This window comes from Poeciliopsis prolifica, unplaced genomic scaffold (assembly GCF_027474105.1).
Source record: "Poeciliopsis prolifica strain line A6 unplaced genomic scaffold, Auburn_PproV2 SCAFFOLD124, whole genome shotgun sequence".
Lineage (NCBI taxonomy): Eukaryota > Metazoa > Chordata > Actinopteri > Cyprinodontiformes > Poeciliidae > Poeciliopsis > Poeciliopsis prolifica.
In genome coordinates, this window is record NW_026562499.1 from 435,473 (window position 1) to 453,797 (window position 18,325).

An 18,325-nucleotide genomic window follows, 5' to 3' on the forward strand; every position below is an offset into this window, starting at 1 on the left:
TAGTCTACCAGCGGGTACACATCCGTTAGGTCTTGTAGCTCAACAAGTTTCAGTTCTTTGTCTGACGATGTTTTGAGATTGTAAGATCTGTAATGCTCAAGATACCACCCCTCAAGTTTTCTGACCAGAAAGAATAGCTGGTTTGCCAGGATCACCATTTGGATGATTTCAATGAACTCTGGTAATCCTCCCAATGAGCCATGGATCAAGATCATCCCGCATCTATACTTCAGTCCATTAAATGTTGCACTTTTAGTCATGCATACTGTGGCCAGATTTGAAAACATCTGTTTGAGAGCATTTACGATTCCCTTATCAAGAACATCAGTTGTTACTGTGAAAACATTTGTAACTTCCAAATGAGGTTTTGTAAAACCACATAAATGCAAATGATGTGCCATCTGATACTGGTGTCTGTCTGCAAGAGTACAGAGGACATTTTTAAAGCACTTGATATTTCTTGCAACTCTTTTAAAAAAAACTATGCTTAGCTTCAAAGCGCATGGACCATAAGGCTACTAAAAGACCAAACTGGCGAATCAACTGTGGGTAATGTTCCAAGAAATGGTGTTTTGGTTTAAGGTCCCAATTAGGAAAAACCTCCTGGAATTGTGCTCTGTGTTCTGAGATCTTAAAGTCAAGGTAGGCAATAGAGTCCTCTGTGTGCATGGGACAGACAACAAGATCAACAATGTCTCTTAAGTCTGTTAAGATATGCCAAGCTGGCTCCTCATATTGCACTCTGTGTCCAATCAACAAAGGTAAGAATCTGAGCAAACTCCAATTCTCATGTGCATTACCCCCAACACTTTTTTTGGCTTCAAAATGGAGGGAAATTTGTTGAGGTCGATTAGTTCTATCAGTACCCTTAAAGTTGAAAGACGCTATTGCGTCATTCAGTGATGCCAAAGTGAAATACTTTTTCTTAATCAAAACACCCAGACACAAAGCTAGTTCAAAAGGAACAACTCCTTCAAACAGGTCATGTACAATGTCTGGAGGAAGACCTGTGGTAATGTCAAAATACAACAAATGCGATAAAATGGAAGCTGATTTCACACCCCGATAACTTGGCAATTCATGTTCCTCGATACTTTTTAAGCAATCTGCATGAATGCTTTTGGTTCTCAAGGTAAATGCACCAGTTTTAACCTCTGTAGTTTGAATGTCTGTTTTAACTGCAAGACAAAACCTACATATGTATGACCCTGTGAAGTTTTCTACAAAGCCACCAATACTGTGGCAGCAAGATTATCTGCAACCACGCACTGAACTGTGCCTTTTACAGCTCTCCCCAACTTTGAGACAAAGACCCCTTTTTGTTCCAAAATCACAAGCTCATTAAGTAAAGGTTCTAAAACTTTCTCGTAACCATAGCACTTCAAATCATTTGTTTGATTAAAGCAGCCAGGTAAATGGAAGACAAGTTTGAATTACACCCCTGTGGTAAATTTCCAAGAATCCAGTATAAACCACAAATTTTATGTTTTCGTTTAGATGTCCCGAGAGGGTTGCATATTTCGAAATCGTCTATATATAATACTAATGAAATGCTCTCCTCCTTACTCAAAAGCTCGTTTTCACTGAAAAATGACCCATCGTAGAAAGACCTATATGCATGAACACTCCTTTGTGGTACTTTATTAAGACTATTTAAGTTATCAGTCTGATCCAAGATAACCTCACAATCCAGAACTTGCTGCAAAGACTTTAGGATTGATACATATTGGAATGACTTTCTATTTTTTTTATCAAGAATATATTCTTCAGGTTCTACCACTTTAAAATGTCTTTATAGAATTTTTTTCGTCTCCAAGCACTAGAAAGGGAGCCTTTCTCTCCTATTGCTTTTTTTACAGGGTTTGTTTCACAGAGGGCCTTGGCAAGGTTTTCAACAACTGATGGGTCAAACTGGCAAAGATGATTGTGTAGTATTTGGGTTATAGTTCTACATGTAACAGGCAGGGACAAAGAACCAATTAAATAGTTTAACTCCTGCAATAGATCATCAATAGCTGCATTTGAAACAAGATAAGTGCTTTCTAACTTTAGAAGAACTGATGCAAGTTTAAGTTCAATATCTCTCTCTAAGTTTTCAGAATCATTCCTGTTAAATGTGGGATTTGGATTAGCTTGTACAGTACTGTCCTGATCAAAAATGTCAGTGCCAAAACTAGCACACAATTCTTCACCACAGTCTAATTGTTTTTTTTCAGTAATCCCAGTCTTCAATGTATTGTTAGCATCAGAATGTTTTCTGTATTTATGACTTTTGTAGTCTCGTAATTATTTGTTTGATAAACACAGTCCTGAAACACACATGTGACTGTTTCCTTATTCTTGAGATGTTGAAATATATGCTGAAAAAAATCTCTCTCCGTGGAAAGTTGATTAGAATCACAAATGGGGCATTTGAATGTGGTTAAGTCATTGTTAACTGTTTGGTGGACTGGATGATGTCTTGATAAATGGTTCAGTAAAGCATTCCAGGTCTTGAATCTACATGCGCAACTTAAATATGTGCATGGATATGAATAGCCCCGTCCATAATGCCTGTGGTTAGTTTGTAGTGCTTGAGCAATTCAGATCTTCTGGAAAACGAGCTCTCGCAGTCTTTGCATCTCCACATGAAGTGAAACACTAGAAGGATAAGAGAGGAACTGTGTTACATGTATGTTGCCAAATCTGAAGGCAAGGAAGATTAAACAAAAATATGGATGCAGAGTCAATTTTGAGTACTGTTACAATCTTACCCCCATGCAATACTTGAGATCTGTTTGGTAAAATATAGATTCTGAATGCATTTTTAACCATAATTATTACAGTATGTTTTTAATATCCTAGAAAAACATCTCTATATTAATAAATGTCATATTGTTAGTATTGCAAATATTTTAGGCAAAATTGCACATCTCTTAAAGTCCTTCTCAATTGCATATTTCTTAGGATGGGATTAAACTTTAAAGTCTACAAAGTATTTTTAGGTTGTAATTTTGCCCTGGTTGTACAGTATGTTTCTCTTAATTCTCTGTGTGTGCATATTTAAAAACACACATTGGTATATGTATGTTTGTGTAAACAAATTGCCTGTCACTTTCTGCTGTTGCAATGTAATTTTCCCTATGAGGGACAAAAAATGACATTGCCTTTCTATTTTATGTCTGTCCACTCTTAAGTGTTAGAAATTAAAATAATGTTAGATATTGGTGGAAACAAAAAGTTGTTTAACTATAATTAATTCTTAACAGCTTAATCAAAAGTGGGGTTGCAAGGGCAGCTTCCCTCTCCCCAGCCACCTCCCTACCTTTTGGAATCCTAAAGACTTTGCAGCCCAGCTGAGTGACATAGTCCCACTACAATGGCCTCCTCCTGGCAGGCCGTGCCCAGAAAACATCACCAGGGAGGCTTCCAGGAGGCATCTTAATCAGATGCGCGAGCCGCCTCAAATGGCTCCACTGGATGTAGAGGAGCAACAGCTCTAATCTCAGCCTCTCCGAGATGACTGAGCTTCTGACCCCATGTTGAGTGAGAGCTCATCAACCCTTTGGAGGAAATTAATTTCATCTCGTTCTTTGACCACCTATTATTCCTTTTACTTTAAAATGATGTTATTTATCGAAACTATTTTTGAATTAGTTTAGAGTATATGTTTTTCATATTATTGATACAATACAGCATATTAACTAATAACTTAACTTTTTTTTCTAAATTAGAAGCTTAGTGAAGCAAATATGGCTTACCTTCTATGGTCTGATGATGCTTGGCTCCAGGCCTGGAGAGTGGGAAAGAGAAATTAACTCAAAGTTCCTACAAACATGAATTGCTTATTTTGTTTTTTGCTTTTTTAAGAAAAATGACATCTTATGGATTATTAGCGCAGTCAGGATATTATGCGTTTTATATCATGTCGTCAGTAAGCAGGCTGACAATTGGAACAAATGGCTTCCCTGACCGCAGCTCACGGTGACAAGTGACAAGCAGAGCGCAGTTGCGTCACATTAAATTAGTTTTGCGTATAACACTAACACCTCCGTAACTGTACGTTAAGATTACCCATAAAAATCAACCTGTCCAGTAGTTCTTGTTATAAATCTGGCCACCACTGCAGTGCATTAGCTGCTCCCACACTTTGACCCAGTCTAGCTTCCGACCGGAAACGCCAGCAGTTCTCGGTCCACCAGCACCAGCCCTGAACGTCTCCAGTCTAAATCACATTTCATGTTTTTCACTACATACCCGGCTTCCAGCTATTTAAGTTCTTTAGGTCAAATAAAAAGTACACACTCAAAATAAACGTTCACTAACTAACAGAGCAGTTAAGTTCAAACATGCCGAATAGCGCGGCAAATTACAACTAGCAAATGTGTTCAAAGCAAATAACTGATGATACTTCGACGTTAAAAACAGTTAACTGTTTTGCCCTGGAAGGGCAAAACAGTTAATCTGGTCCGGCTCCGGACCCGGACCAGATCCCGGCTCCGGACCCGGACCAGATCCCGGCTCCGGACCCGGACCAGATCCCGGCTCCGGACCCGGACCAGATCCCGGCTCCATATAAACCTGACTTACTGATTCCTTGTGGTGGAAGTGAGGATGTAATTGACTGAGTTCTGGTTTTCTCCTGAGTTGGTTCTGTTGATGTTCATTATTCCAGATTTAAACCAGCAGCTGCAGTAAATAATCTGTATTGATCAGGTTTATCAGCTCCAGATCCTGAAAATATTTCAAATGATCTCAGATTCTGTTTGATGCCGAAAAACCGAACTAGAAAAAACCCAAAATGCACAAATGGAAAAAGACATTTTATTACATTTTTACACAATAAATAAACATAAATATCCCAACTTCCCTCCCAGGAAATCGTCCAGGTGATCATTTTCGTCATGGAAACCAGCTGTGACGTCAGCTGCTGGTTTCCTTCAGAACTCCGACCCGTTTCCACAATCACACCGACCAGAACCAGCTCCAAAACGCGAGGTCCCAACAGGAGTTTAGTCCCATGAGACATGTGACCTTCCAGCAGCCAATCAGCTGCCTTCATACCGCCTTAAAACCAGGAGCTGGATCTGAACCGGTTCTTTTGGATCGGTTCCTGAATCAGAAGTTTGACATTTTATAGACAAACTGATGGAAATATTTACAGATTAAAAGTTTAAGTTCCAGTTCTGACCCGGTTTACTTTCTCCAGCCAACCTGGGTTCAGCCAGAACCAGTGAATCGGACCAGACGGGTTCCAATGGTTCCGATTATATTTTTACATGTTTGAAATATTTTGGAAATCAGGCTGAAGGTAAAAATGGTTCAGAACATTTTCTGTGTCCCAAGCTGATAAATTTAGTCAAAATAACATGAATATTTTCCAATGTCTGTTCAGCTGAGCTTCATGTCTCTTTAGATCGGAACCATGTTTGGACCTGCAGGCAGGAACCAGCAGGTCCAGAAACGCTCCTTCATTCCCAGACATAAATAAACTGCATGTTCTGCTCCAGTCCTACTGGTCCTGTCCTGGGTCCTGTCCTACTGGGTCCTGTCCTACTGGGTCTTGTCCTACTGGGTCCTGTCCTACTGGGTCCTGTCCTACTGGGTCTTGTCCTACTGGGGTCCTGTCCTACTGGGTCCTGTCCTACTGGGTCCTGTCCTACTGGGTCTTGTCCTACTGGGTCCTGTCCTACTGGGTCCTACTGGGTCCTGTCCTACTGGGTCCTGTCCTACTGGGTCTTGTCCTACTGGGTCCTGTCCTACTGGGTCCTGTCCTACTGGGTCCTGTCCTACTGGGTCTTGTCCTACTGGGTCCTGTCCTACTGGGTCCTGTCCTACTGGGTCCTACTGGGTCTTGTCCTACTGGGTCCTGTCCTACTGGGTCTTGTCCTACTGGGTCCTGTCCTACTGGGTCTTGTCCTACTGGGTCCTGTCCTACTGGGTCCTGTCCTACTGGGTCCTGTCCTACTGGGTCTTGTCCTACTGGGTCCTGTCCTACTACTGGGTCCTGTCCTACTGGGTCCTGTCCTACTGGGTCCTACTGGGTCTTGTCCTACTGGGTTGTCCTACTGGGTCCTGTCCTACTGGGTCCTGTCCTACTGGGTCTTGTCCTACTGGGTCCTGTCCTACTGGGTCCTGTCCTACTGGGTCTTGTCCTACTGGGTCTTGTCCTACTGGGTCCTGTCCTACTGGGTCCTGTCCTACTGGGTCTTGTCCTACTGGGTCCTGTCCTACTGGGTCCTACTGGGTCTTGTCCTACTGGGTCCTGTCCTACTGGGTCTTGTCCTACTGGGTCCTGTCCTACTGGGTCCTGTCCTACTGGGTCCTGTCCTACTGGGTCCTACTGGGTCCTGTCCTACTGGGTCCTACTGGGTCTTGTCCTACTGGGTCTTGTCCTACTGGGTCTTGTCCTTGGCTTCGCGCCGCAGGTAGTTCTGGTAGAAGAAGTTGCAGAAGAGCAGCAGGTAGCTGAGGTACATGATGGAGGCCCAGGTGATGTTGTCCAAGCGGGACGGACAGTCGCCCTGCTGCATCCAGCGGTACACCAGGCCGCTCACCGTCAGGCCCATCGCCATCTGGGCGATCTGGGCACTGGTGATGACCACAGCGAAGGGGCGGGGCACGCGGAAGCCGGCGGCGCGCGCGGCGTAGTAGCTGTACATGAGCGCGTGCACGGTGTAGTTCATGGTCATGAACCAGCCGCCGCCGGCCACCATGTCTTTGTAGGAGTACCAGGAGTAGAGCAGCACCGTGATGTGGTGGTACCAGTGGAGGAAGAGCAGCTTCTGCTTCCTGAGCACCACGAACGCCGTGTCGCCTTGGAGACGGAAAACAAAAAGACATTAATGACTTTAATGGCGCTTAGCGCTGCGCTAACCCAAAACCGCTAATCAGACATCACTTCTGCTAATGCTGCTCCAATATGTTAGCTAGTGGAAGCTAATCTAATGCTAAAGCACTAAGGTATGAACTGCAAACTGTCTTCACCCCTTCAAAATAAGAGCATAAAATAAATATCTACTTGAATGAGTAGATTTTTCTACAATACAGACAATAAAAATCTGAACTGATGTTTTCTTAATTAAAAGTTTAACAGTCAAGAAAATTAGCTCTTTAGGATTTATCTGGGAAAATAAGTTTATGAACGTTTAACTGCGCTAAACGTTCATAGTTAGCCAGAGCGCTAAGCTAAAAGTTGACTCCAGTGTTGGAGAAGGTGTGGCTACATGTTGGTCACATGGTCAGAATTAATGCAGCTTTGGACCCGGTTAACCTTCACTTTCATCTTCCAGAACATTTTAATGTGGCCCAAACCGAGCCGGTCCACTCATAGAACTGAACCCTGATGTTCTGGTCCGTTTACGTTCAGACTGAGGATCAACTGACCGAGTTCTGGAGCCTTGCTGAGGACGAAGGCGTAGGCCCAGAACTTGCTGACGGGTCCGTTGTAGAAGCTCTGGTCGCAGATGGAGCGTCGGAAGCCGCTGGCGCTCAGGATGTGCAGCATAGAACCCGGTCCGGACCGCTCCGATGATGCTGAGGACAGAACGGGAAGCAGAGCCATCAGGACAGGAAGCCACACAGCTGATCCTGATGACATCATCTGATCTCAGAACCGGTCCGACATCCGACCCGCCCAGCGGGAATCCGAACCACGACCTCTGGTTGATATTAATGTGATGAGGCGGGTCACGGGTCGGTTTGTCCTGAACCAGCCGAGCCGAACCGACACCTCCACTCGCACCTGAGCTGCAGGTGTGGGCCTGTTGCCATGGCAATGAATCAGCAGCAGTCACTCGCCCATCCAGGAATCCGGGTGGAGACGGGCGTGGTCGGACAGAGGCGGCGTTCCGCCTGGTTTCTACTGGTTCTGGATGGACTCTGGCCAGATGGAGCTGCTGCTGCATCACCTGCTGCAGGTTCCAGGTGTTCTTACCTGAACAGGGCCAGGCTCAGCGACCAGAGGACCAGCGGCAGCCGCAGGTTCAGTTTGGGCCGAGGCTTCATGAAGTGCTGACCTCCGAACACCAGGGCGGCGTACAGCGCGCTGAACATGAACGACTTGTTCCTGCGGGACAGAAGAACCATCAGAACCATCAGAACCAGAAGACCCGCTGAGACCCATCAGAACATCGTGAAAAACCTTCCAGGTTCTGAAACACAACCCCCTTTGACCAGAACCAAGTCCTGGTGGTTCTGTCCATTAAGAAAATCCTATTAAATATCATCACGTGACTTCTCCACAAACTGTGACGTCAGGGTAGCTAACATTGTAAACATGTTTTGATGTACTTCCGGCGGGGCGGACATTCCAGCATATTCCGTCCAGGTTTCATCAGGACAGGAACCGGTCCGACCGGATCCACCAATCACTACATTCCGGGTCTGTGACGTAACGGCCGCCGCCTTCCAATGACAGCACGCCTCAGGCTGACTCAGTCCAGCACCGAAACTCATTCATACATCGGGACATTTTCAGATTTTAGGCCGTTCAGTTCTCAACCTCAATTTCTAAACTATATTTCATCTTCATCTGAAATAGTGACGTCACTTCCTCCATTCGGCTTGAGGAATGGACCCGTAAAGGCCCACAGCGCCCTCAGAAAACACATGAGAGGAGACTGACTGTGTTGCTGTAGCAACTGATTCACTGGAATAGTTTCCATTGAAACAAACCGCTTTCGGTGAAACTGCGCCTTAATACGGACCTCTCGGTTCCGACTGGGTCAGCCGAAACAAAGTCTGGACTGGGTCAGTAGTTAAATCACCCGAATCATTTCAGATGGTTGTAGTGTTCTAAATTTAAATCGGTATTATTTAAAGTAGTGGAGATTCTTAATGGAGTCCGGAACTTTAATTTAGACGTTCTTTCTCCCGACCCTCTGACCCCGCTGGGTGACCCCAGAGAAGAAGAAGAGCAGCTCTCACCAGTTCTCCTGCATCCACTGGATCGCTCCTCGCTCATCGAAGCGCGTCTCGAAGCTGAAGGCCGCCAGCCGCAGCTGGAGCTCCGACTCGTTCATCTGCAGCATCGTCACCAAATCCTGGAGCTCCTGCGGTCTGCGCCTCACCTGGCCGCATTATAAAGCCTCGGGGCGGGGCCTGCAGGTGAGCCGCGGCGGGTCGCTCATTCAACTGGTGACGTCACCGGTCCGTACGCGTCTGACATCAGCAGGACGAGATGAAATTGATTTTCATCTCATCGATGATTTGCTTCATAGAGAACCTGAAAACAATCAAAGCTGCTGCTGAACCGGAAATGAATCATCTCAGAGTTTAAAGCTTTCATATATGTATAGCATGGTGTCCAACACGTGGTCCGGGGCCTCAAAGGGTCGGCAGATGAAACTGGAGGTCCTGAGATCGGCTCAGGAAAACGTGAAGGATCTGAAACATTTCCAGGATGCCTCACTGCGATCCAGCCGGGTCCGACCAGAACCAGGCACACCGGTGCCGACCCAGGGGTCAGAGTTCAGGCAAATCAGATTCACAGCACTGGGGTTCTGTGGCTGGAAAGACGTGCTGCGGTGACCCGGTGACCCCCAGGTGACCTCCTGGTGACCTCATGGTGACCCCAGCTCAGGTAAACGGTGACATCACCAGAGCAGCAGGAAGAGTTGGCCGAGGTTCTGATGATGAAACCAGACGGAGACGTTTGGTTCCAATCTGCCAAAATTCCTGAAAGAAAAATTTGGAAAGAAAAATTTTTTACTATAAAAAACAAAAATATTTTCAATTTTGATAAAATATTTCTTGTTTTTAATTGTAAAATAAATTTCTTATGAGCCAATAGTGAAACACTGAGACTGAGAAATTTTGAACATTTTATTTAGAAATTGGAGTAAATGGAAAATCATTTATTCTCAGAGATCAAGAGAGAAGAGGAAGAGGTGAAGCTTGAAGGATTGTCTGCAGCGTCTCTTCGGTCCCATTCGGATCCTTTTCTCCCAGAACCAGAACCGGCGACAGGCGAGATCAGAAAAACCCAGAAACGTCTGCTCTTCAACGCAAAACAACAAAAAGTTTCATTTTGTCTCAACAATTCAGGCTTTTCTTCAAAGTAAATGTAGAATACATCTACTTTATAATTCTAATAAAATATGATGTCCACAAGATGAAATGGAGGGAAAAAATCCTCATTTATTAATTTCAAAGAATCTGACAAAAACATACACTGCCTCTTCATTGTAATGATCAGAAACTCTTCAGAGATCTAACTTTATCTCATAAGCAGATCCTGTTATATTTTTACTTTTTGCTGTAACAGGCCCTTTACTATACATATTTCAATATATTTTTGCAGGTTAACAAAATGGTAGTTTGTTTATTTTAAAAGGCATTCATTAGTTTTTACTTTACTCATTTACAGTATGTATGAAGTTTGCTTTATTTTACTTTGTAGATCGCAGCATCTTAACACCAATATGTTTCCTTTGATCATTGTAATCTGATATTAATCTTTGTGTTGAAGATCTTCTATGTAAAACCGGACAGATCCTGAAGGTGGGGAATGAGCGCCCCCTGCTGGCGCGTGGCAGGAACTGCAGCTTTCTGAAGCTGGGCTCCTTTCACTGTTCAGCAGGAGGGTCACGTCAGGTCAGGTCAGGGATAGGGTCAGGGTCAGGATCAGGAAAAAGGTCACCAGGATCACTGTTATAGGCGGATTTAGGTTAAATATGAAGTATTAACATGTTCATTTTCAATCATTTCTGAGCTCCTTCCTGAAAACAATCAAATGTTTTTAAAACACAAATTCAATTGTGTTAAAAAAAAAAAAAAAAAAAACGTTTTGTCTGTTCTCTGATTGGTTAGTCGAACCTGACGTTACGTTACGTCACGCAAACGATGCGGAAGTTGAAGTCACCGTGGAGAAGGTAAACTAAAGTGCCTGGGAAAATATCAATAAAATCAAATAAAAATTCCGGTGCGTGAAGCGGAGGTCCGGCGGTGCGCCGAACGGAACCAGCGGGCCGTTCTCCCGCTCCCAGCCCGGTTCTGCTCTCTCTCCCCGCGGAGCAACGCAGATTACGTCACATCCCCAGCTGCCCTCTCTGAACGGTACCGACACCAGTACCGGGCATGGACCTGCAGGGCGAGTCCATATCGGACTTCTGTGCTCTTCCAGCGGCCGCGGAGAGCCGCTGAGGCCCCAGCTTCTGTCCGCTGCTGGAGGTAAGACACCGCTGCGCAGAACTCGGTTAAAAAACTTCAAGATTTCGGTTTATTCCCATGTTTACTGGATTAAACCTGCGGCAGAACTCCGGTTCAGTCTGCGTCGGTATGAAAGTTGTTCCGGAACAATTCGGCGCTGACTTAACTGCACTAAAGAACTTTTTCTGGAAGTAAAGCTTCCACTTTTCCAAACCCTGGTGTTGTTGAAGAGACGATCCATCCTGCTGAGCGCCTCCAGCAGCGACCAGGAGATCCTGGAAAAGTCCGCATTTAAGTTCAGCATTCAGAGCTCAACTGCCAGCCGAATCATAAAACACACTTTCATTAGACAGAATAATGTCAAACAGCACACAGAGTGCAGCTCGGCTCCGAACATTACTGTAAAATAGTAAAAAGCCCAGTTTTTGAAAGGAGATATTTGCTCCCGAATCAAGCTGAGAAGCGACAGAAACGAATGTTCAATGGAGCATAAAGAGGAGCTTCTTCTTTAAAAAGGTATTTCCAATAATAATTGAACAAATAAGACAGATGTTTTTTATAGAAAGATGCCGAACTGGACCGGCTCCATCCGCCCGGTTCTGGGATGCAGGAGGTCCAGTGACCTTTCAGGGGGTCCAGTGACCTTTCAGGAGGTCCAGTGACCTTTCAGGAGGTCCAGTGACCTTTCAGGAGGTCCAGTGACCTTTAGAAGACTGTTTGAATCAGATGAAGTCCGAGCTGAGCCAATCAGAGACGAACTGCTGATGACCACAGGAAGTGTTTAATAGGACTGGTTCTGATCATGATGCTCAGCTGGTTTCAGGGTCCAGTCAGAGGAAGAGCTGAGGCTGCTCCTCCTCTTCCTCACCTGCTGCTCTCTCTCATGCTACAGTTCTTTGTTTCTATTTAAACCTTTTCTTGGGTCGTTTTTTTAATTGTCCAATATTCAACTTCATTTTTGGGGAAAATTTCTGTTAAAGTTTTTAGTTTCAGCTTTTATTCAATTTATTTGATCAATTCTTTGTTTTCCCAGAGGTCAGGGCCGTGCAGAGACCTTTGGAGGGCCAGGCTTAAAGGGCCCAATTGAACAAGATCTTTAAACACAGAACAAACCCTATTGATCCATCACCTAATTGGATCTTACTATATCACTGTCATGATGTGAAATCTATTTTCCCCATAGGAATAAAGTTTCTGTTTCTGCTGCTGATCTGAGACGGTATCTGTTAAACAGGCCAGAGGAGAGAAGGTCAAAGGTCATGAAGTTATGAAATACATTAATTTGCTGCCAATGAAGCAAATTAACTAATTTTACCAATGAAGCCCTAATAATTTAATTTCTAGAACAACTTGGCTGCAGATGATTTATAGATCAAAAAGCTCAAAGGGTTTAACTCTATATCATGTTTTCTATGTTAGAACCTCAAGATCTAGAATAATAAGACGGGATATGAAGGCAAGGAGAACTCAGTAGCTGCTGGTCGGGGCCCGTCAGGGGCCCCCAGACATTCAGGGGCCCCCAGACATTCAGGGGCCCCCAGACATTCAGGGGCCCCCAGACATTCAGGGGCCCCCAGACATTCAGGGGCCCCCAGACATTCAGAGGCCCCCAGACATTCAGGGGCCCCCAGACATTCGGGGGCCACCAGGCATTCAGGGGCCCCCAGACATTCTGGGGCCCCAGACATTCGGGGGCCACCAGGCATTCAGGGGCCCCCAGGCATTCAGGGGCCCCCAGGCATTCGGGGGGCCCCCAGACATTCAGGGGCCCCCAGACATTTAGGGGGCCCCAGGAATTTAGGGGCCCCCAGACATTCGGGGAGCCCCCAGACATTCAGGGGCCCCCAGACATTCGGGGAGCCCCCAGACATTCAGGGGCCCCCAGACATTCAGGGGCCCCCAGACATTCGGGGGCCCCTACTAATGGTCTAATTGTAAGACAGACTATAGATCTAAAGCTGTGGCATCATTTATAGAGATTGACGATGTTATTAAATTTTATTTAATGAATTCAGCTGAGAAAAAAAACTATTATGATTTAATTAGGACGTTTACTTTGTAAAAGTTTCAAGAACCATCTTAATTACCTTGTTACCATGGCTACAATATGGCGTAATCTTTGTGTTTGAATTGGGTTTGTTTACAAATACATCACAGCAAACAATCAATGATCAGTCATTGATTTTAAACTGGGCCAATAAACCTGATCTCCTCTCACAGATTCACCTCATCAATAGTTAAACATGTCAGCAGTCAGTGCTGCAGCAAATCAGAAAAAGCCTCTGACAGCAGAAACCATTTTCCTGTTCCTCTGCTGATCCACCTCCTTTGCTTTTGCTGCTCCTCTTTAAATCTGTCGGGACAGAAAAATGTTAGAGATGGTTTTTAACGTCCTTTGTCTCTCTGCATCCATGAAGGTCCTCAGGATCTGGGGTCAAAGTTCAAATGTAATTTCAGTTTTTGAGATGCTGATGTAAAAATATAACACACCTTGTTGCTATGTAACACGTCATAACACCTGGGTGAAGTGAAGCATCCAGGACCAGAGGGAATAACCGTCTGAACAGCAATGACTCAACTACCGTCCAGAAGAACCAATCAGAACCACAGGAGCCCCCGATGGGCCCAAAAGGAGGGAGTCACCATAGCTACCAGAGAGTCCACCGGAAGCTCCAGGTGACCCCGGCGACCCTAATGAGAACGTTAACCTGGGATCAGATGTTCTGCAGAAACCAGAAGTCATCAACCTGACATCTGCTTTCACTTCCAGCTTTCTTCAGTGACCTCTGACCTCAGCTCATCTCAGGTAAGCTTGCTTTCTGCTAGTGTGGTTGGTGGCGTCTCGTTCTGACCAATCAGGGACTCGGCTGGGTTGATTGGTGCCAGCTTGCATCTGATTGGTTCTGCCTGGTGAGACACCCTTAGCCAATCAGAATGCAGCACAGTGACATCACAGTCCATTGATCAGAGTGTTTGTGTTTCCTGATCAGGTCTGTAGCCCCGCCCCCTCCACTCAGTCATTGGCTGAAGCAGCCAACTCACTTGCTCATTGGCTAGTGGGAAGGTGGGCGGAGCTATCAGGTTTTGGAGGAAGAGGAGGAGTCTGTAAATCCACGATGAGCCGGCTCTGCTGCAGACAACAAGTGTTCAGAGAGGAAGAGGAGAACGAAGAGGACGAGAAAGACCAGGTTACTGAGGAGAGGAAGCAGGAAACGGAGGTTACCACGGCAACACAGGAGACGTCACTGCAGCAGCGAGGACAGAGGACACTCAGGTAAGGTTACAGTTGCATGCGTAGGGATGCGTGTGTGTGTGTGTGTCAGCCCCTGAATGATGCATGCTGGGAGGAGGGGGTGGTGAGGGAATCCTATTAGCAGAGTCCAAGAAAAGTAGGGCTAACTGCTTATCAGACCAAGAGTATACACACACACACCACACACACACACACACACACACACACACACACACTCAGAGAAAATCTTCTGCTCCTCCTGGGATCCAAACCTTCCTGGTGTCTCTTAAGGTGGTCTGGAATCTGCAGTCCACCTTAAGGGTCCTGTTTGTTGTTTGGACCTTGGTTCTGGTTTGACCCGGTTTCTGTCCAGTTCATGTAGCTGACTATTCTAAGGAGAGTTTAACTCCTCAGCCTCTTCCTGTTTCCTGAAGGTTTCCTGTTTCTGGCCCGTCTCTATGGTCAGGGACCAGTATGGCTGTAAGCCGGGGTCAGAGGTCAGCGTCTGATAAGAACACATCGACTCAGATGTCACACAGGAAATAAAGTTAACAATAAGTTTTATGTCCTGTCAGTCAGATCAAAGTATCTGGACAGGAAGTGAAGGATCTAGACAGGAAGTGAAGGATCTAGACAGGAAGTGAAGGATCTAGACAGGAAGTGAAGGATCTAGACAGGAAGTAAAGGATCTAGGCAGGAAGTGAAGGATCTAGGCAGGAAGTGAAGGATCTAGGCAGGAAGTGAAGGTACTAGACAGGAAGTGAAGGATCTAGGGAGGAAGTGAAGGATCTAGACAGGAAGTGAAGGATCTAGGCAGGAAGTGAAGGATCTAGGCAGGAAGTGAAGGATCTAGGCAGGAAGTGACGGTACTAGACAAGAAGTGAAGGATCTAGATAGGAAGTGAAAGATCTAGACAGGAAGTGAAGGAACTAGACAGGAAGTGAAGGTACTAGACAGGAAATGAAGGATCTAGACAGGAAGTGAAGGATCTAGGCAGGAAGTGAAGGATCTAGGCAGGAAGTGAAGGACCTAGACAGGAAGTGAAGGTACTAGACAGGAAGTGAAAGATCTAGATAGGAAGTGAAGGATCTAGACAGGAAGTGAAGGTGCTAGACAGGAAGTGAAGGATCTAGACAGGAAGTGAAGCATCTAGACAGGAAGTGAAGGATCTAGACAGGAAGTGAAGCATCTAGACAGGAAGTGAAGGATCTAGACAGGAAGTGAAGCATCTAGACAGGAAGTGAAGGATCTAGACAGGAAGTGAAGGATCTAGACAGGGAGTGAAGGATGCAGCTGAGAACTCCAACCTGTGGTCCATGTGGATTTAGACCACTGGGTCTAAAGAACGTATTTTAATTCAGTCTCAAACACGGAAAAATTTGAGCTCAATGACTTGATGAGTTGAAAAGTTGACAGATTTTTTTTTTTTTCGGTTTGTTTTTCTCGCTGCAGGTTGTAGAAGCTTATGGACAATGGACCTGCTGCTCTCTCGACTAAGCACCATAGGCTTCAGGGTTCTGCAGGGTTCATGGAAGTCCAGCAGCTCACTGAGTATTTAGCTAGCAGGAAGGAGCAGGTTGCTAAAGTGGCCACCATGTCTCAGCCAGGTAAAGTTCTCCACCTCTATGTGGAAGTCCGGTCCGTTTCAGAAGAGGACGAGATGTTCCTGGAGCGAGGCGATGGTGGAACCAACCAGTTGATGCTGCAGTGTCCAGATCTCGTCTCTACCTCCCAAAGGAGCTCCAGCCACTCCAGTCCCAATCGGAGTCCAGATCTTTCGCCGGAGATACCGCGCCGTTCGCCAAGGGCAAACCACTGCTCCCCTAAGTCTTCTTCTAGGCATTCAGTCAGCTTCCAGCTCCAGAACCCTCACTCCTCTGCAGCCCAGTTCCACCATCAGGAAACTTTGGATGAAAATTTTGATCCCTCCTTTCAATCGTCTACATCTTCACCCTGGCTGACTGTGCCCTCCACCTACACCACCTGTCCCAGGTCTTGTGAGGTCCCAGAGATGGTGGAAGAAGATGGACGGATGTCTTTGGTGTCCTTTGGATACATAGAGAAAGGCAGCGTCAGCAGCATGGCTGGACACCAACAGGATGCTAACAGAAGATCAGAGGGCCAGCAGCTTGCTGCTCATCTGAAGAAGAGGATGAGTGACCCAATGTGGTACGGAGATGAAACCTTACCTGGCAACAGCCACCAACAGCAGCCGAGGAGGGACTCCTCACGGGGACAACCCTACTTATCAAAGGCAACCATGGTTGCAGTGGCCAGAGATGCTACCTACCGGGCCTTAGAGGAGTTTGGGTCTCCAGAACTAAGACGCAGGTTTGCAGGCCATGCTTCAGGGAGCCACAGTCCATCTTTACCTCGACCTTCTCAGTCTCCTCGCTGCCGGTCTTTGGGTGGATCACCTGTCCTGTCCCGAAGTACTCTTACCCTACCGTCAAGGACTGAGTTCCTGGAGATGGATCGAAGGTTCTGTCATGGTTCAGTGAACGGATTACCCAGAAGTCCTGCATCTGACCGCTTATGTGCTCAAACAGGAGATTCTTTTTACTCAATGACCCGACCCCAAGGTCCTACTCGAAGCCCACAGAAGTCCTGGCTGCATGAAGACAGTCATAGGTTGCTCAATAAATTTCACCCTCCGTTACCTGCAGGAAGACCCACAGACATTCAGCATGAGACTCCTTTTAGGACTGAGCACCAAGCTGGGAGCTCCTACCACAATCTTGGTACCAGGACCAGCTCCAGTCATCCTGCAGCAGAACCTGTGAGCTTCAGCTCCAGCGATCCCCGCAGTAGGAGTCCGTACCATCCGTCCCGCTGTAGCAGCAGAACGAGCGATGCAAACAGTCCCATCAGTGACAGGAAGAGCATCTCTCCATACTCCATCTCTGATCTGGATTGTAAGGTTCTTGGAGAGTGCAACAGAATCTCTGTTGGTTCTGCAGACAGACGGTACAAATGGACCCCCTCTCCAACTCCCTCTGATGCTGATTCTGTGAGATCTGAGAGTCCCAAACATTCAGGAACGTTACCAAAAGAATCTCCTCTCTGGCAATCTCCCCTTGAGGCTTTGCAGATGGAGAACTGGAACCAGAATCGGAAACCAGAAACACTGGTACCGCAAACGAAACCAGGATGCATTTCTCCTGGGTTATCCAAAAGAGCTCCACCAGTGTCTCCTGCCTTGCTAAGTAAGTTGGATCAGTTACCGGCTTCCAGGTCGCCCATGTTGGATCCCCGACTGATGTGGACATCGTCACCAACTAAAGATGGGTCCAACTTGCACCGGTACCAGTCGACTCAGCTCACAAGCGACCATAGACCTCTGGTCCTGGAGCAGAGGCAGCATGATGATCTGCTGGACTGGTCATCAGCATCCAGCCCCGAGGTCCCCAGAAGCAACACATCCAGCCAGAGGGCAGAGTGTCCGCTGGGGAGATGGACCTCCAAAGGACAAACTGTCCATCAGTCGTCTTCTGGAGTTCACAGTGAGAGCAGCGATCAATGCTGTAGACCAGACGATCGAGGAGTCCATAAACAGCTAGCCCAGGAGTGCCAGCTGCTGGTTCTGGGAATGTCCAAGAATCAGAAAGAGACTCAGGATCATGGTGCCCCCCCGGGGACTTTGTCCTCCAGCTCCAGTGGGGTCACAGGAAGCCTGGGACACAGCGTGTCCCCTGAAACCTCCAGCCAGTCCAGTCACGGCACTGCGGACGGTGGTTCTGGGATGCAGGTTGGCTGGACAGGGCGGGAGAGGCGGGACTGGTCCACGGTGTGTTTGAACAGAATGTCAGAGAATAATGTCACATGACCTCAGATCTCAATAAAACTTTATTAGAAACAATCATATTTAGATGTTTTCCTCAGGAACCACTGAACCTCCTGGTGGTTCCTCTCTGCCCGGGTTGGGAAGGGCAGCACTTGATCTGCTGTCCGTCCTCTCTATCA

At 46.3% G+C, this 18,325-nt stretch overlaps 1 protein-coding gene, 1 long non-coding RNA gene and 1 pseudogene across 2 annotated transcripts in view; 2 read left to right on the forward strand and 1 right to left on the reverse strand.

Moving 5' to 3' along the window:
- Positions 1-6,023: 6,023 nt before the first annotated feature.
- Positions 6,024-9,021, reverse strand: LOC129355056 (elongation of very long chain fatty acids protein 6-like; annotated as a pseudogene).
- Positions 8,480-9,962, forward strand: LOC129355057 (uncharacterized). Its single transcript, XR_008605232.1, has 3 exons — positions 8,480-8,730; positions 8,885-9,562; positions 9,847-9,962. It is a non-coding gene; the product is annotated as an uncharacterized LOC129355057 (long non-coding RNA).
- Positions 9,963-12,999: 3,037 nt separating this feature from the next.
- The window catches only part of LOC129355077 (uncharacterized), a 43,418-nt gene continuing 38,092 nt past the window's right edge, over positions 13,000-18,325 (forward strand). The window contains 2 exon segments of the mRNA XM_055024635.1: positions 13,000-14,404; positions 15,815-18,149. Coding sequence (XP_054880610.1) covers positions 15,828-18,149 — 2,322 coding nt within the window. The 5' untranslated portion in view covers positions 13,000-14,404; positions 15,815-15,827.